The sequence below is a fragment of the Acinonyx jubatus genome, chromosome D1 (assembly GCF_027475565.1).
Source record: "Acinonyx jubatus isolate Ajub_Pintada_27869175 chromosome D1, VMU_Ajub_asm_v1.0, whole genome shotgun sequence".
NCBI classification, from domain to species: Eukaryota; Metazoa; Chordata; class Mammalia; order Carnivora; family Felidae; genus Acinonyx; species Acinonyx jubatus.
The window spans coordinates 65,163,618-65,183,756 of NC_069390.1; the positions used below are offsets into that span (position 1 = coordinate 65,163,618).

The window sequence follows — 20,139 nt, forward strand, 5'->3', positions numbered from 1 at the left end:
TGTGTGGGGCACTATGCTGGGGGCTATGTCAGACATTTAACATGGACAATCTCATGTATTCTAACAGTCCCTTTTGACAAATGGGAAACCCAAGGCTTAGATTAGGTACCATGCCTAAAGTCTTCACAACTAGAGTATGAATAGGCCGGACTGTAAAACCATGGCCTCAACAGTCATTTTCCACACCGACACATCTTTTTGAACGATACAGTGAAACTAGGCAATTCCAAATAGATACACATCATTTCTTGCCTTGTACCCACATGAAGAATTAGATAAAGAAGATGACAACTCCTCAAAGGCCAAAATGAAGTCCCCGATTAACTATTTAAAGGGGAGATCATGTGGGCCGGGGTCTGTAGATGCTGTGACCACTCTGGTCAGTGGAGGCTCTGCACTGCTGAGGGGTAATCAGATACTCAGCTTCCCACTGTTTCTCCTCATTTAGACACCTCTGTGGGATCATTAGCTGCATAAGGAGGTCTTTCTAGGTAACAAGATGACGTCTGTCTGTGACTTGACGTCAAGTGACTCATTTCACTACCGTCATGTAGCAGGCACCTCAGTGTAGATCAAGTTCACCCTGTGGGAGCCCTGCAAATTTCCGGTTGAATTTTATATTTATTCTGAGATAACTGCATTTGACACCCCAGGCTGACTAATAGCTATGTGTGACCAAGATATGTACCAAGCTAGCCAGCTTTTGTAGTTGTAAAGAAAGTTATAAACAGAGAAAGAAACATAATTGGACACTAGGAAGGTGGTCACGGTGCAAATGTCTAGACTGCAGCAAGAGAGGGCAGACTAACAGCATGGGTGTTTCTATCACCTGACTTTGTATTTGGGTTGACCATACTTGTTAATCAAAGAATGGTCCATGAGCAAGCATGCTAGAAACACTGAAGCTCAAGCCCCAGCCCAGAGCCACTGAATCAGAATCTGCATTTTGACAGGATCCCCAGGTGATTCGTGCACATTACCATTTGAGAAGCCATGATATAGAATGTACACATTCTTATTTTTAATAATTGAGTGTTTACTGGAGTGCCTGGGTGGCTTAGTCGGTCAAGTGTCCGGCTTTGGCTCAGGTCATGATCTCACAGCTTGTGGGTTCGAGACCCAGGTCCCGCTCTGCAGTGACATCTCAGAGCTTTGAGCCGGCTTTGGATTCTGTGTCTCCCTCTCTCTCAACCCCTGTCCTGCTCTCATTCACTCTCTCAAAAGTAAACAAACTTTAAAAAAATTAAAAAAAAGAGAATTGAGTGTTTGCTAAATATGTTCAGTTGCAAATTAAATTACCATATAAAAAGGAAACAATAATTGTATATACTAGGCAAGATTATCATGCTAGTTTACACATGCTAGCTTTCACAATAGTTTTTCTGCTTTAATTCTTTTAACAACCTTTAAGTTCTTACCTATCTTCTTAATGGTAAAGAAATTTGCAAAGAAGACAATGTATTCCAGCTCTAGATCCCCCAAATTTCCCTGGAAATCACACTACCACACTAGAGGTATTCAGAAAGTCACTTGAACTTGAAATGGTCAGAAAAAGTAGGCCTTGAACTGAGACTCAGAGAACGGGTGAGGTTTGCATAAAAGAGGGATTGCCAGAGTAGAGAAACAACAGACACAGGAGCACTTGGGGATTGGCATGTGAAAGTATTTTTCGGGGCAAGGTTCAAGGAAATATTTAAATGTGGGGTTCATGTCCCCACAAGAGCAATAAGAAGAAAAAATGAAATGATGATTGAAACCAGAGGATGGAGGGCCTTAAAATCTAGGCCAAAGGGTGTGGTTATCTAGTAACTTGGCGTAAGGAATGTATTTTCAGAAGATAAATTATTCCGGTTTAATTCATTAGGCTTTTACTGGAGATTTTCATATGCAGTGGTAAATTTGCCTTAAGAATAAGAGATGGATAGATTCCAAGAAACACTTTAGAAAAACTGTCTCTACACTACTGTGGTGATTGCATCTTCTGTAATGCTGCACCTGCTTCATCAACTGCTGGCTGACATCACTGTTTTCTGACAGGGGCACACAGTTTGCCAGAGCAGTTGAAAATGTGCAAGGATGAAGAGAGCATTAGGTAGGACAACAGATGTCTTTTAACTCGGGCAGTGGGTTGAGGATTCATCTCTAGAGGGTCAAAAGAATGTGGAGTTTAGTAAAGCTGCCAGGATGGACCTGAAAATACACGAATGGGTCAACCATATGCAAGTGGGAATTGTTTTTCTACTGAGGATCACATATACAGAGCAACTTGATTCCTCAGCAATTAAACAAAAACAAATTGTTGGTTGCTCTTTAAAATTAAGGATAGGAAATGCAAATGTAAATGTATACAGGTGCACTAAACCCTAAACAACACTAAAAACAAGAAAAAATCAGTTTAATAAAATCTGAAAATGAAGAAAAAGGAGAAATAAGAAACTTGAGGATGAAAAGAGGGGACTAAAATATAGGCAGATGCAGAGGAAATGGGGAGAAAAAGAGATAAGGAAGGGGTAAAAGGAAAAGAAGGCATGATGGGAAGATAATTTATTAAAATTTATCAGGTTTTTGGGGCACCTGGGTGGTTCAGTTGGTTAAGCATCTGACTTTTGATTTCAGCTCAGGTCATGACTCACAGTTCTTGAGATTGAGCCTGGCGTTGGGCTCTGTGCTGCCAGCGTGGAGCCTGCATGGGATTCTCTCTCTCCCTTTCTGTCCTTCCTCTGCTTGCTTACTCTCACTCTCTCTCTCTCTCTCTCTCTCTCTCAAAATAAATAAACATTAAAAAATTTATCAGGTTTTTAACATCACTATCTACTTTAATAATCATCTAACTTCATGTGGTAGATATTATACCCAGTTCACAGATAAGGAAACAGATAGTACTAGTGATTAAATAATTTTCCCCAAATCACACTGATGGTAGGTGGTAGAACTGGAATTCAAACATTCAATCCATTAAACACCAGGAGGTATTAAAGTAACGTCAGTCAGGAGCCAAACCGTGCTATAAATTTCTCTGTTAGTAAAATGAGGCTGTACATGTGAGACTACTGAATACAGTAAGGTCAACAAATAATAGGTATCAATCTCCAGAAAAGGATTAGTTAACATATTAACTACTGATAACTACAATTCTAAATCTTTCTTGCCTCTGGGTTCAAGTTTAAGGATCAAAAACTCATGACAATCCCTAGTGTTTTGACAAAGAATCCTCAAATCCACCAGGCACAGAATATTCCATAGACTGAATCAATGCCTTCTACATATATGTTCTTTTAATGTTAAATGTACACAGGTTACACTGTGACTAAATATGCCTTCGTTAAAATTTAATTCAATATATTATTGTATCATGAAGTATTATCTGTATTGCCAAAATCTAAAAATATAACTACTCTCAGGTAGTTAAGAAGAGAGTCCTATTCAAAAAGCCTGGGAATGACCATGAGTGTAATCCTTACAGTATTTCACACAAAAAAGAGCTGAGACAGTAGCCAGCTGAGACCTACTTCTGACCTGTCGACCCCTTAGACGAACAATCTTCATACCTGTCTTCTCAAAAAGTATCTTCCCTACTATCCATTCTGCTCACAGCAGAGATAAGTGATTTTTTTCTAATGGCAATATTGCTCCTGTCACTTTTCTGCTTCAAATCACTTAACTGGCCCCAGTGCCTTCAGACTAAAGATCAAACCCCAGCTTGGGGATAAAAAACCTTCTGTGATCCGGGTTCTCCTTAGCAATCCAGACTCCATCACACACAGGTCTATGCTCCTGCCAACTGAACTCCTTTCACCTTCTAGGAGAGGCTGAGTATTCCTTCTTGCTGTCCTCCTTTTCTACTTACTATTCTTCCCCCTTTCTTTTCTTCAAGACTAATTTCTCAAAATTGCACAGCTCTGCTTTGACATTTTTTTTCTGCAGGGGGTCTTCTCTGATTGTTTTGTCAAGCTGAGTTACGGGTAGCTTGCAAGACCTCTGTGGCATTGATTGCACTGTATTGTAATTGCCCCATAATTGGAATCTAAGTTCTGTGAAGATGCAGACCGTGTCTGATTTGTCCTCCGATGCCTCATACCGTGCCCAGCACCTAGCAGATGTTCAATGAAGATCTGCTGAATACATTCTAAAACTCCATGAAAAGAATCCTATCTCTAAAGTCAGGAGCGCAGTTCTTTGGTTTATTTGCTAGTTTTTGTTTGAATTCTCTGCAGAAGAAAACTGTGTGTCAATAAATCTATAACCAGAGCCCCAAGCACAGAGACAAGGAAGTGAAGAGAGCAGGGTCATTAAAATTGACTGCAAGGAGCCAGCAGCCTTGGTAGCAGGTCCTGGGGTACTTGGCCAGGTCCCTTACCCTCACATCTTGGCTTTCCCTACCTAATCAGTGGAATTAATACTGTTGCTTAGTTTTTTTTTTTTTCTACAAGACCTTCAAGATCCCTCAGTGGGTTTTACATGAAGTTGGTGACAAAATTTAATGAATACTTCAATGACAATTGTTTTACATGTACTATGTTTTAAACAAGGACTTTATGTAACATGTATCCTCAGGGCTGTATAAACAGCTCAGAGTCCTTTCTAATTGCTCTCCAAAATGAATTCTAAAAAGAATTAGGTCACTGGCATGGACTATACCCATTTTGTAGATAGAAACCTGAAGACAGAGGGTCAGGGCTGACTTCCTTTTGAGCACACAACAGCAGGTTTTGGAAAAGGGATGTTTTCTTTCTCTAATCCCACTTCTTCTCTTTTGCCATTATATGCCCCCTTTAATGCTGTATAGTGTTTTTTAAAGTTTATTTATTTATTATCATTATTATTTTTTTAGTAATCTCCACACCCAACATGGGGCTCAAACTTACAACCTCAAGATCAAGAGTCACATCCTCTACCACTGACCAGTCAGGAGCCCCAGTGTTTGTTATTTTGTGAATCTTTCTTCTTCTACTAGACTTTGAGATCCTTGAAGGCAGGGGTTAGGTCTTACTTTCCATTTTGTCCTTGCCTAGGATCTGGAATTGTGTAGACATGCAAATAATGGTTGCTGAAATGTTCATCTAACTCTTAAAAGTTCTCTGCTTAACTGTGTTTCTAAGTTTACTGTCAGGGAAATATCTGTCTTGTGGTTTACTGAAGAAAAATCTCAGCTTCAAAAGAAACAAATCTTTTCTGGTATCTATCCCCTCTCCTTCTTTAATTCTACTCCTCTGACACTCTGCTTAAACTTCTTTAGTGCAATAGAGCTCCTGTATTTTAAAGGATGCACAGGCTACCCCTCTACATTATAAAGTCTTAAGATTTTTCCTCTGAAGCTACAGAAGACATGATTTGCAGAGCTGGCTGTCAACGACACAAACACCAATACAAATTCACTAAAAGCAATCCTCTGCTTATTTTATTTTATTTAAGTTTATTTATTTATTTTGAGAGACACAGAGACAGTCCAAGTGGTGGAGAGGCAGAGAGAGAGAGAGAGAGAGAGAGAGAGAGAGAGAGAGAGAGAATCCCAAGCAGGCTCTGCACTTGCCACCACAGCCTGATGTGGGGCTCAATCTCATGAATCATGAAATCATGACCTCAGCCAAAGCCAAGAGTCAGATGCTGAGCCACCCAAGTGCCCCTCTGGGATTTTAAATTTAAATAAATCATCCAATGAGTTAAATGTTTGCTTTTCACTTTAACACCAGAGGACCCACTTCAGTATAATTTTTAAATAAATAACCCTTCATTATTAATGCAGATGTGAAGCGGTCTGGAGATGAATGGGTTACTGCTCCATCTTAAAGAAGGCTGCTAGAGAGAGAGGAGTGGCTGATGGTTTTGTGGGGGGCTTAGTTACATGGTTCAATAGTAACAGTCAGGAATGAGCAGAGAGGGAAAACAAAAATAAAAACAAAAGCAACTATTCAATTAGTCCAGATGGAATAAAACAGCCCATAAGCTAATTGATTATAGCTATCATGACAGCTGATTACAGTCTCTGCCTGTAAAAACAGAGGGCTAAGAGAAAAAAAAAAGGGCACACACAAAAAATGTACCGCCTTTCATTAGTTTGTTGGTGAAATAGCTTCCTGATAGATGACACAATACAATTCAGCCCTTCTGTGCTAACAAACAAAGTTAACCCATAATGTGGCAGTTGTGGTGGGAGGTCTGGTCTGCTGAGCACTTTGGAACGCCTTGGAAGCCAATGCTACCTCACACCGCTTGTGTAAAGGCAGCGCCTTTAGAATGCATCTTTTCTGTACCCAAATGACTTACTAATGATGACACCATTATGGCTACTGATCCACTGTCAAATGAACAATCTGCATCCAGATGTCTCTTTAGATTGAAGATGATTTGCCCCCAGACTCACTCCCCCAATCCCCCTAGTGTCCCATGACTGCTGGTAGCCCATTCTGCCCAAGGGATTACAGAGACAAATGCAGCCTGTGCCCCTAGGAGGACAGATGGGTCATCAATGGCAAATTACAAAGCAATACCCTGAATTCTTTGATAGTGCTCTAGGGGCACAAAGGAAAGGGCAGTTGCAGGTAGGGAAGTCTTCTCAGAGCAGGTCTTTAGGACTAGGCTTCTAAGGTCACTACGAGTCTATCAAGCATGTGTAGAAAACACTTAGCACAGGATTATATTTTCAAATAAAGAAAATTTTGTTATTTATGAAAACAATGCTGTTAATATTAATTGGGAGGTAGGGTGTTCCAGAAAGAAAACAAATGCATGAAGGTCTTAAGAAATATCCTGTGCTGAAAACAAAGACCAGTTCTCTGTGGCTAGAAGATGGGGCAGTGACAATGGAATCCTCATTTTAGCTAGATGACTTTGTTGGCAGAGTAGAGAGTGGACTGAGAGGATAAGAGAGTGAGGTAAAGTCAGGAGGCCAGTTAGGTAGCTGTTATAAAAAGTTCAGTCAAGACAAAGGGATGATGCTGACTGAGAACAGTTGCCCTGGAGTAAAAAGAATAAATAGCAACCAAGTTCTGACAGACCATAGGGCCAGCTTGCACCTCCCAGGCCAGGCTAGTCTCTGGGCAAGAGAAGGTCACATTCACCGCCAGACAACCACAGCCAGGGCTAGTTTTGTCCTTAGACTCTCACACCTACAGGCACTAGAACAGAAGTTCTCAGCTCGGCCTGCATCTCACGTTGGAAACATTTGTATAATGCAGGTGCCTCACCTGTACTCCAGACACACTGAAGCCAAATCCCGGGGAGGATCTACACTTTTTAAATTCCTCACACAGCCACAACCAGGAGCCACCGCCCAGCCAGCATTCAGGCATAACAGTGACTAACTCAGTGCCTTTCTTAAAAAGTCTCCAAGTGTCGGCACATAGTGGTGAGGGCACAGAGCACTGGTCCCCCTGGGGCCTGCTGGTCATTCCAGGATAGGCTGTACTGTTAGCAGAGAAGCAAGCAGGCCCTACCACTGTGACTAGAGTGTCTTGTTCTTGAAAGCTTTGAAAATGCTTCTGAACATACTCAAAAGAGGTATTTCAGAAGAATTTACGAGTGTGACTCTACAGAGGCAGAATATAATATAGACGCTCAACCACCAAATGACAGTTGATAAGGGGGCAGGAGACACAGACAGGTTTTAGTCTTTGGTCCCCTACGAACATAGAGCATGTTTGCATAGAGAAACCACAACCCTGCACACTGTGGACAAGACAATCTTGGTGAAAAGAATGACATCCACCTGAATTATGTCTCAGTAACTAAAACTGTTCCTGTTTCCCAAGCTCTTACTCTACAAAAGATACTACTTTAAGTGAATTGCATTCCTTACCATGTTTAAGACTCAAAAACCCTGGGAGATAATTATTACAGTCTACAGATAGAGAAATGAGTTTCTGAGAGCCTAAGTAACTTGGGAAAGATCACTGAGCTAGGAAGTTACAGAACCAATCCTGAACCCATATCAGACAAAAAAGTTACAGAACCAATCCTGAACCCATATCAGACAAAACCAGTGCTGGTAACCATCACTATTTTGGCTTCCACGTATGCAGGATTCACAGCCCATGTTGGAATGTAAACTCCTTCAGACCAAGGGCTAAGTCACCCTTGATCTTTGAGTCACCCCCATCTCCCCAAAGGTCTCCTCTACATTTTTAATTATGGATTTAGGGTTTTCTTGATTATTGGATTTTAGTGAGATAAGAAGGCCAGAGAAGTTCCACCAACACAAGATCCTTCTTCTCTGCTGCTTACAGGTTCTGAGCACCCTTTTGTGAAGGCAAGACTCAAGACAGCTCTTTTGCAAAATGCTGATTCCTTTCTTTCAGTGAAAGAGACAAACTACCCTGGGACCTGAGAGTCCTTTCAGTAGTTTGTGAATCTGTTGATCAGATTAGTTTTTTTCACAGGTGAAGCTGGGTACAGAGGGAGAAGTTTGATTAAAAAAAAAAAGTAGCTAGGAGCTGGGCCTTTAGCACAAGAGGTGCAAGGCTCAGAGTTCAATGACATATTCAAAGCCAATGTTTAGCTGACATGCATTTTCCTGCTACTGTGGACATATTATATAGAAGGAAGAGAAGGGCAAAGCTGTAGTTAAGGCTATTAGGACACTGCCATTGCAAAATGAAGTCAGTGTGAATGTATAAGCCCATTCATTCATTCAACAGATATTTATTAATGAGCAACTAACCGTAGCTGTGCATGTGCATGGTTTCAAAATGCCCGAATTTCCAACAGTATGGTTTAATTAAATAACACTGGTTCCTCTGACAACATGATTCAAATTTCAGTTACCACAGTGTATCAACTGTCAGTGAGTGGATAAAGTACAAACTTGCTACGGGCTCTTGGTCCACAAATCACTACGTAATAACAGATGCATGCCATCATCAGTGACCTACATGCCACTCCTTTCAAAGTATGTCATCATGGGTCACTGCACACATCTTGTCCCATTCACATACAGACAGCAAAGCATGTAGTCATTTTGCTTCCTTGGGTCCTAGTGATAAACCCATAGGACACTTCACCAGAATGGTTAATTGAATGAGGGAATTTGCCAAGATGAGAGTGCAGCATAGAAAGAAAAAGGGATAATGTTGTAAGTGAAATTCACATGGGACAGTGGAATTAACAGAAGATACAGCTGATGGCAGACAGGCCTGTTGGCAGTGTCCTCCTTTGAGAAACACCGGATATGCAGCCAGAGGAACTTAGTAAAGGCAAACTTCAGAACATAAGTGAGGAGAGTGGTTGGGATGAAAAAGGATAAAGGTGTTTCAGAGGAAATAACACTGGTGAAAAAAACACATCAAAGGAACTCTCAGAGATATTTTATAACATTGAATGTGTGAAGGATAAAAGGTTGAAAGCTGATTCAGACTTAGAAAAAAGGATGGCAATTTGCCAACGCATAGAAAAGATGCTTGCTCAGTTATTGTGTTCTGTGACCAACGAGAAGAAAAAGGCAAGCACTATTCAAACTACTCTTTTTGTTTGTTTTTTGTTGTTGTTTGTTTGTTTTAGATAGAGCAAGCATGTGAATGGGGCAGAGGGAGAGAGAATCCCAAGCAGGCTCCACACTCAGTGCAGAGCCCAAAGTGGGGCTCTATCCCATGACCCTGGCTGGCATCATGACTTGAGCCGAAATCAAGAGTTGGATGCTCAACTGACTGAGCCTCCCAGGTGCCCCGAACTACGCTTTCATAGAAAGAAATAAAACACTTTAATTTTCAACGTTTGTAATTCTTCAAGTTAACAGTGTACTAAACAAACATTTATTTTACTTTCTTTCCCATTTGGTAATCAACAAAAAGAAAGTTTTTAATGTTTGACAAAAGTTTTGGGAGGTCACAGACAAGGGTAGTGTTTATCACTGATCATTAAGATGTCATGATTATGACATGCATGGTATCACACTACCGTGCAAAGCAAGGACTGCCTGTATTATGTACTGGGCATCAAAAAACACAGTCCTTATTTTCTCGGTGGTCTTACAGCAAACAAATTAATTTTCTAAAAACCTGTGATTAATTGTTCTACATTTAATGGGGGTGCTAGCCTAGCTCTGAACACCCATAAGGATTTAGGGGAATTGTGGAAGGCAGATTTGGTAGGGGGCATGGAGAGAATAAAGCAGCAAAGGAGGTGTTGACCAGGGGAGTAGCACATCTGAGGAGAATGCAAATCTCCTAGCCCAGCAAGTCTAGTTCCTCACCACAGAGGCAGGGTGAGGAGTGACTCTGGGCTGCTTTTTAAACTGGCTGCTAACAGCTCAGGTGTAATGCCAGATACATATTAATTGCCTTCAGAATGCAGACATACAGGTTAAGGTTCCTTCTCAAAAATAACACAGAAACTAGAAATGCTAACGAATACCACTGTCAGCCAACTTGTATGAATACAGTTTCTTAAAACCAGTGCAAAGTGTTTGAATGCAAATCTTTATGTCCCCAAAGTCATGGATATGCAAAGTGGCATCTGTGGCTATAAGTCTGTGTTCCCAAGGAAATCAAGTCATAGTAGTATATGAAATGACACATCTGGCTTTACGCAGTGGCTATGATTTTTAAGTCCAAAATGTATATTATATTGAGTTTTTTTTTCCACCAAAAAATGTTTGAATTTTTAATTTATGCCCCCAAGGAAGATGTGGGGTTATGTGATATGCATGTGGATGCAACTAGGAATAAAGAGGTTAAAGAAGTAGCAGGCTCCTTAGGATTCATCTTGTCCAACCTCTGCATTTAAAAGAAGACAAAAAAAAAAAAAAAAAAGCAGGGGCACCTGAGTAGCTCAGTTGGTTAAGCATCTGACTCCTGGTTTCGGCTCAGGTCATGATCTCATGGTTCGTGAGACCGAGCCTCAAATCAGGTTCCAGGATGATGGCGTGGAGCCTGCTTGGGATTCTCTCTTTCCCTCCCTGCCCCTCCCCCAACTTGCTTGCATGTGCTCTCTCTCTCTCTCTCAAAATAAATAAACACTAAAATTTTTTTAAAAGAAAACAAAACAAAAAAACTGGAAAAACAAATGAAGTGAATTTCATCTAGGGATGCCAATTGTCTAGCTCCACAGATTCCTGCATTATAATAACAACAGCTAACATTTAGTGAGTATTTTCTGTATGCCGAGCTTTCCATATGAAGCATTATGTCTTTAAATCCTCACAGATCCATGAAATACTACTACTATTACCACTGATTTTACAGATGCAGAAACAGGCTTATGTTACTCAGTTATTCTTAGCTAACCATGAAGGACTTGGGTTAGAAATCAGACAGAATGATCTGAACTGACATTCTTAGCTATTAAATGAAGATTGCCAACAAGTGACCTGTACCCCTAAATAAGGTAACCATGGTCTTTGTCCTTTAGAAGATCTTGGAATCTAGCTTTCCATATACACCTACTAATCTTTAAAAAACCTTACAAAGTTAGTGACACAGTTCCAAATTTATGGATGACAATACTGAAAGCACAAACTTCAGTGGTTTCCCAAGGTTGCATAGCTTATAATTGGTGAAAGGAGGATTGAACTCATGAGTCTATTGGTTCTTTGAGATGCACACCAGCCTACCTCCCTGCATTAGAACTCTGCTATCCCTCAGCAGGCTCTGGATATTTGAACAAAATGTGCATAAATCAAATATCTGATCTGAAATCAACGTGCATCCAGGCATTTCTGGAACCCATTTAAGTCAGCAGCAAGAATTTCATATTCCTAAATCTCTCTGTATGATATACAGCAGCAAGAGTCTGGCAGCTCACAGGAGACAGACATACTATGAAGAGACCAGTGGTGAATGAAGCTCATGAAGTGTGGTTTGGGGGCCGCACTGAGGTGGAGGAAGAGGAATTTCACTGCGTGTGGTTCCTTCAGAACACAGACAGCAGCAGATATGAAGACAGAGCAGCCTTAGGATGTCTGTGAGCAGCGGGGGCTGGGAATGGCAGGCACTGCTGTTCTAGGAAGGGAAAGGAAGGGGAACCTGCCATCCTCTTTCCTTCTAATGGCCACAATTCCCCACTGGTCTGTCAAGAGAAATGGGTCTGAGAAAAGTAGTATGATTCTCACCGCAGCTCCTTAGCCAGTTTCCAGAGGTTTTCAGCATAGCAGGCGGCTGCTTCCCAAATTCAGCTCTGCTCCCCTCCTCTTGGCTGAGGTGTACTGGTGTATAACCCCGCCTGCCAGCACACACTCCTGAAGCTCTTGAGTTGTGGCCAAAGCCTCTGAGGAGTGAGGCAGGTGGGGCCACCTTCTCAGGCTACTTGCAGAGCTAGTTTGAGATGCTTTACAACACAGAAGGGCCAATTTAAGGCATGGGATTACTTTCTTCATGCCATCCTTTTAGGGCAGTAACAACTCACTTTCCAGATGTTGGCTGTTCCCCTCATCTCTTTCTTTCTATTCTCAGCTAAAAAGACCTTAGCACTGAAAAGACAGAGTAGGTGGAAGCCTGCCTGGGGAGCCTGCTGAAGGGAGCCTGGAAGGCCTCTTTACTATTATTTTTTTAAGTTTATTTATTTATTTGAGAGAGACAGAGACAGTGTGAATTTGGGAGGGGCAGAGAGAGAGGGAGAAAGAGAGAATCCCAAGCAGACTCCCTTCTGTCAGCACAGAGCCTGATGAGGGGCTCGAACTCATGAAGCCGTGAGATCGTGACCTGAGCCTGAGCCAAAACCAAGAGTCTGATGTTTAACCAACTGAGCCACCCAGGTGCTCTGAGCCAGGAAGACTTCTTACCCACCAATTCCATCCCACCCTCCAGCTAGCTTCGGGTATTGGAAATGCCAACATACAAGTGTTGGTCTGGTATCTTCTTTTAAAATGTAGAAGGGAGTAAACATAGTTCTTCACAAGGTAGAGTTAATTCTTCAGCTGGCAGGCTAGAATCGGCTGGCTTCCTTAGGCCAGGAAATGCCTGCTTAATCAGCCTTTAGGAAGAAAGAGTATTTAGAAAGAGAGGGTTTAGGGAAACAAATTCACCTTTTTCCTTTTGTGTGGCAAAACCAAGTAAAGAAACTTGGTCCCTCCAATATGAGAAGTCAACCCCTTTTCTCATTTCTGTAGAACTAAAAAAAATATCCTAATGCTAAGCTCAAGATCTTTCCGTTTATGGGCACCTGAGTGGCTCAGTCAGCTACACGTCCAACTCTTGATTTCGGCTCAGGTCATGATCTCACAGTTTGCAAGACTGAGCCCCAAGTTGGGCTCTGTGCTGACAGCATGGAGCCTGCTTGGGATTCTCTCACTCCCTCTCTCTCTCTCCTCTCCCACTTGCTGTCTCTCTCACTCTCAAAATAAATATTTTCTTTTAAAAAAGACCTTGCTGTTTAAAGCTTTTCTTGATATTTCAGGATGAATAGCTAAAATTTGGAAATTATGATAATTTTTATTCTAACCCGAAGGTGTTTTTCAAATGTGTTTAATGACTCTTAATTTTACATATGCCGCAATTTCCCTTTTGTTTTGATATGTACAGTATATAAACTGAAGGCATAATATAGATATTCTGTTCATGTATTGACTGATCAGTTTCTAAGTAGAGCCAATACACTTAAATTTCCTCTCTATATTATAATTCCATTTAGTATAGCATTGTTTCCCTGCCCTGTCTATTCTTCCTCAAATCAGATGTTGTTGTGGCCATGGTAACCACCTACTCTTTCTCCCTATTATTTTCTATATCAAAGCACATGGGCTAGAAAATCCTATGATTTAAAAAAAAAAAACTCAAATAGGAATCAATCAGGCTCACCTAAGACAGGGAGTCATTTCTGTGTAAATGTTTAATTTTAAAAAACCAACTGTAAAAGTGTTCATCAGAAACAAATTATCACTAGGAAAACAGACTAAAGGTTGAATCTGCTCAGTTTCTTGAAGATTTAGAAGATGTTCAGAACTAAACACCTGCAGGTGTGGGAGTGCCTTTTTCCTGTATGGATCTTTCCCCCCCTCTGCATACAAAAACATTTGGGAAAAAAGTCAAAAATTTTCTTTAGGAGCAATACTTTGCTTATTTATTTTACCATTAGTTGTTAAACCTGCCAATCACAGTTCTGTAGGACAAGGGAACAAGCTGAAATCAGACAAGTCCCTGAAGGCAGGAATTTAGAAGGAAGGCAGATAATGAAACTTCCCAGAAGCATGAAGGCTGTACAATTACAGATTGTGATTCTGTGAAGTACAATTAATTGACCACCATTTAGAAGTCAGTCAGTCACAAGTGGGAGCTGATCACTAGAGCAAGTGGTTATCGCAGACCCTCACAGACATCGCATCTGCCTTAAAGAAAACAGTGCTTTACGGAGTTTTCATTGAGAATTCTCTTGTTCTCTCTCTCTCTCTCTCTCTCTCTCTCTCTCTCTCTCTCTCTCGGCATTCTGAAACCATTGCCCCTTTTGGCTCCTTGAAAAAGACAATAATGACCCCTGCAGATGAAAATTCTCTTCTTGCCCACAAATGCCAATCTTATCTCAGACCACTGTTTTATCTCTTCCCAACATGGACAGAAGATAATTGCAAAATGGGTCTCCCACCATTGTGAAATGATTCTACTATTTCTAATAGACAAATTCTGGTTTGCAAGGACCAAGACTCTCCATTTCCTCTGCTCAGTGAAGATTCCATTTTCAAACAGAAAGGCTTATTTTCATAGCTTCTGCATAGGTAATCTTATCCAACATGATCAACAAATGTACTGATTCCCTGGCTGAAATTTCTGAGGGACAGATTTTGAGTATAATGCTGATTAGTAAGCCACACAGGATCCTCTGAACAGACTTGGGGGACTCAGGGACTATCTTAAGTAGAGACCCCTGTAATTGCCATTACCAACTGACCCACCTTCTACTCGCACCACCCAGGGCTAATGTGGAATGCAGGGATGAGGTTTATAGAGACACCAGTATAACAGAATGCCTTTGTACTGTAGCAGTGCAAACACTGACATGCAGAAGGCCTGGGATGCTCACTGCATTTGCTTCTTTTTGCCCCTCTGCTGGCTGCCTCTTCCTCTCCAGAACTCCTAAGCTGTGGCTTTTCCACAGCTCCCTGGTTCCTCTGCTATTCAAAAGTCTTTCTGAATTCTAGTATCTTCCATGCAAAATAGAAAAAAGGGTGAGAGGCACAGGGTAAAGAACTATCAGATTTATATTTTGATTTAAAAATTAAGACTAGGGAGACTAAGACTTAGTTCTTAGTCCCACCTTGGGCAGATTCAGGCAGATGATTTTAGCCAAATCACTTACTTTAGATTGTCATCTGTCAAGTTACATATTTAATGAGATCAAACAAGAGGAAGTGCTCTGGAAAGTGACCAATGTCAGATGCCACAGAACTATTATACACTTGAAGTCACACAATCGTTTTGAGAAGGTTCCAGAAAAAAATCATGGATTTTAGAGGGCACGAAGTCTGTTTAATGGCATCACAGTTGTCCTAGTGATCTAAGCTACATGCTTCATCCTCATACCTTGATTTCACATCTAATCAGGAACCAAATCTCATCAATTCTATCTCCAAAATGCCTCTCTAGTCTGTAAGTCTCTCTTTATTGCCACCACCATTGGCATGAATGAAACTCTCTCCAACAGTTTCCTTCCCTTCATGTATTAGCCACACCAACCATCAAAGAACTCTTCATAAAATAGTAAGCTGATGTTTTCTCTTCCCTTAAGATCTTTTGCTGACTCCTCATCAACTACAACATAAAGCCTATACTCTTAGCCAAGCATATTACCGCCTCACAAACTTGCTCTTCTGTTAGCCTCTCTTCTCACTGTCTTCTTCCTGGAAAACTTGGTGACTTTTCACAGAGAGCTCTTTCTTCCTTTTTGTCCACTAACTTCATACATTCTTCTAAAACACCCTCAAACACTGCTGCCTCTGGGAATCTTCCTGAACTTAAGAGATTGAGTTAACGACCATCCCATTCTTTCTGCATAAGTCTTATTCCAGAATTTCTCATATCACCTCTAATATTTTAAATCCTTGTTTGGCTGATGGTACCACTGGTATGACCTAGTGTAGCATTTCTGATGGCCTGGCTTTAATGAAGCACAAAAGACTCAGCACAAGTCCCTGGACACATCTGACAGCTCCGGGGCAAGGAGCCAACCCAACCTTACTTTCGGTAACGGCCTATGTCATAATGGCAACACCCTTGGTTTAAGCCTGAATCACAGACTCCTCCTCTACAAAACAGATTCAGCTCCTGGGAACCCATCTGGTTCTTCCACTTTCATGAACTTAAAACCGAAGTGAATGGGGACTTCAGAGCCTATAAACCAGTGATGGCAAAGTAGCACTGCACAGCTGACTTGCCCAGGAATAAATTAAGGTTGGTAGAATACTGTTGCCTTTATTTTTGTTCTTTCCTTCTGTAATGCAAGAATGATCACTATGACTCGCAGGTAGGTAGCTTCTAAGGTACTCTACTGTGAAGATCTCTGAATAAATTCTTTTGAACAATGCTAGGTTAGGAACAGTTCCATCCATGAAAGAGGTATATAAGTTTGTAAAGCACATCTTTTTTGTAGATCAAGTTAGAAGGTTAAAATTCTCCTGATGTTTTGCCCTAGCTTTATCCACTCAGTGCCATAAAGGGTAGCATTAAAAGTTATTTTGTAAATGATGCTAAGTACATAGTCTGGTGCTAGATAGTTTCCACTCAGATCCAAAGTCAAAAAGGGAAAGAGGACCTTAAAAGGCAGAAGTTTCAAGTGGCACTTAAGTGACAATTAATGAATCAACAACAAGGGTGGGTAGAGGTTTCCAAAAACATGTCAAACAATAACAACCTCTGTGTTGGGACAGCCCAGGTCTTCCTAAAAAAGAAACACCCAAACCTCCTCAGGTTAATAATACCCGGTCATACAGGAATTACTCTTCCTCAGCCCCTGAGGGTTGGCACTGACACCCTACGGGCTGGGGACAGCTTATGGGTTTTAGAAGGAATTGCCCAAATTGATTATAAATCATATCACTTAGCCTTAAGTTCTCCAAACCAGCCTAACTAGTCTTCATTATCCTCTGTGAGCTCAAAAATACCAGATCGCAGGGGCACCTGGGTGACTCAGTCTGTTAAGTGTCTGACTCTTGGTTTCGGCTCAAGTCATGATCTCTCCGGTTCGTGGGTTCGAGCCGTGCATCAGGCTCTGCACTCACAGTGAAGAGCCTACTTGGGATTCTCTCTCTCTCCCTCTTTCTCTGCCTCTCCCTAGCTCGTGCTCACTCTCTCTCTCTCTCTCTCTGTCTCAATAAATAAATGAATAAGCAAACAAACAAATAAATACTTCTCTCAGATGTCTTTAAAACTTAACTCTGGGCAAAATAGAGTCAGCAGATTCTATACATCTTAACAATTAGATGCTTTACAGTAAAGCTGCATTGCCCATTTCTATACAAATCCATTTACTGCTAAATGAACATATGAAAGAGATCTTCATTTAAGAAGACAGAGCATGATACTTTATGTAGCATAATGTCAGATAAGAAACCATGCAACTTGTATGAGAAAATTAAATTGTTTTATAGAACCAAAAATAAAACTTTTTCTTTTAATCATAGAAACAATACAAATTCATCATGGAAAAATAATTTTTAATAAAAAGTATTAGAAAAAAAGTAGATATTATCATCCAGTGCCAAACATTGTGAGTATTTAAGGGATTTACTTCCATGAATTTTTTTTAACAAAGTTGAGGTCATACCACACAAAAAATTTTTGCACTTTACTATTGCATTTTCTATAATGGCACATATTTTCCTATGTTTTAATGGCTCTTTGTCAAGATCATTTTAATGATTCTTTAAAACTTTACTGAATAGATGTATTATAAATTAACCATTTTCTCATTGCTAAAAATATGTGACATAATATTTTAAACTTTAAGATTGGACACTTAAACTATTATGTTTATGGTATTCCCAAATACTTTAGATGACTAAACAGACACTAGTAAGAGTCAGAAACACTTATGTAATAGTCATTATACATAGATTAGTAGTTACGAGTTTGTTCTCTAGAGTTAGCATATTCATTGACTTCATAATCTGGTTCTGCCTCATCTGAGTGCTGCCTCAGTTTTCTCACCCATTAAATGAGAATAAGAGTGTACCACCTGATAGGAGTTGTCATTAAATTTGTGTATTTAAAGCACTTAGCCCAGGGGGGCCTGGGTGGCTCAGTTGGTTAAGCTTCTGATTTCTGCTCAGGTCATGATCTTGTGGTTCATGGGTTTGAGCCCTGCCTCGGGTTCTGTGCTGACAGCTCAGAGCCTGGAACCTGCTTCAGATTCTGTGTTGTGTCTCCCTCTCTCTCTGCCCTTCTCCGCTCATGCTCTGTCTCCCTCTCTCTCTCAAAAATAAATGAACATTAAAAAGAGATTTAAAAAAAGCACAGTCCAGCATTTGCCACACAATAGTCAATAAGTTTTAGCTATTTAAAACCAATTATTGATGTTAGTATTACTTTGTTATTATTTGATATTTACTATTAGTAATTATTATTAGTAGTAATTTGTTGCTATTATTTATAATTTGATTTTGCTGGGTGGTGGCATTGTTGTCAGTAGAGACCAAATAGCACTTACTGATTAATTTAGATCTGATTCTTTAAAAATACATTTATTTAAGAAATAAATGATTTTGTATTTTGGGATGTGATTCCAAAAGGCAGGTTCAGGAAGCTCTTTTCTGGAAAAGAACCCAGTTAATGGCAGGTGAAGTCACTTTTTAATCAAAGTACATAATTTCAAGGTTAGAAGGGAACTAAAGAGTAATTCTGTGTAACATCTCTCCCTCACTCTACCCAGATGCAACGTGAACTTAGACTATTGTTGAATGTCTCCCACACTGGGAAACTTCTTACCTACCACGGTAGCTTTACACTTAGAAAATCCATTTTCTATTGAACCAAAATCTGTTTCCTATAACTTGAACATGTAATAATAAACCACAGATCACCCCAAACAAGCTTTAACAATGAATTTTGAATACAGCAAAAGGATGGGGATCACAAGTTCTAATGGATTTAGTTTAGAGTTTTAAAAAGATTGGTGAGAGCCCAAAGGCAGTAAAATCAAGATTGCATTACTCAGACTTTGTGAGATATTGAAAAGATTTATGTATTCATTATCATGAATGCTTTCCTGCAAATGGAATAATCTAAAATACAAGGAAAGCATAATGATTTTTCTCCAGAAAAAAATTGTCTAAAGCTAGAATTCTAAAAAGTCTCCCTTAAAGCTGTAATGGAAGCTTTTTTATATAGTTTTATGTTTCACCTGGGGAGGAAGATACAGGAGAAGCATCCTTAGGACAAGTTTTGTCTGCATTTGTAAGCTTGCAGCTCATCTTCTGGGGGCATCTGTTTCTTGATAACTGAACCACTTTCTGCACAAAAGTGAGTGCTTAGACATGTTTAGAAATTGACATCAAATACCTTGAAAAACAAGGGGCCATATGAGTCACTAAAACCACCCAGAAGAACTTAATACTGAGGATCATAAATATAGATTTGCGTAAGCCATCAGGCATCATTGGAAAAATGTTTCTTTGCATAAAGATTACCTGACTGTATTTGCTGTTATTTTTCTAGTGGTAGTCTCTAGCACAGAAGCTGGCAAGTAGCTGGGCCTCAACAAATGCTCAGTAGGCTGACTGACTATCCATCCATAAGGGTCCTAGATAAATGCCTAGTTCTTCCAACATCTGGTTACCCTTGTAGCCACTGAAATATTGGAGGATCACCACTTATTTTCTTGGCTTCTTCCTCCTCTCCACTGCCACCACTTCTTTCCTCCAGGTTGACTATCCCCAGTTCCTGCCATCTTTTCTTGTAACCCACAGCTTCAAAACTATTCATCCAAGGGAATGTGCTTTTATTTGTGTTTAAAGAGGAAAAGATCTAACTTTAGACCTCTAAGGCAGAAGAAGCAGCTCCCATGCTCTCTGTGGAGGTCGTAGTGGACACATATCTGGGCAACATTCTTTAAGAGGAGTGTTTTCAAATGGCAAATCACAACCTATAAGAGGATTGTGAAACCAACTTATTATATCATGATCCATATTTTTCTTTTAAAAATCGAGTAGATGGGGTGCCTGGGTGGCTCAGTCAGTTAAGCGTCCAACTTTGGCTCAGGTCATGATTTTATGGCTCATGAGTTGGG

The 20,139-nt window shown here is 40.3% G+C and overlaps 1 protein-coding gene across 18 annotated transcripts in view; it reads right to left on the reverse strand.

Moving 5' to 3' along the window:
* Positions 1-20,139, reverse strand: part of DLG2 (discs large MAGUK scaffold protein 2) — a 2,057,646-nt gene that overhangs the window by 222,122 nt on the left and 1,815,385 nt on the right. Inside the window, exon 1 of one of the 18 annotated variants that reach the window (XM_053202593.1) lies at positions 12,041-15,564. The exons of the other annotated variants lie outside the window; for them this stretch is intronic. Coding sequence (XP_053058568.1) covers positions 12,041-12,077 — 37 coding nt within the window. The 5' untranslated portion in view covers positions 12,078-15,564. Of the gene's footprint in view, positions 1-12,040; positions 15,565-20,139 lie in introns of those variants that run through there. 18 annotated transcript variants of the gene reach the window in all.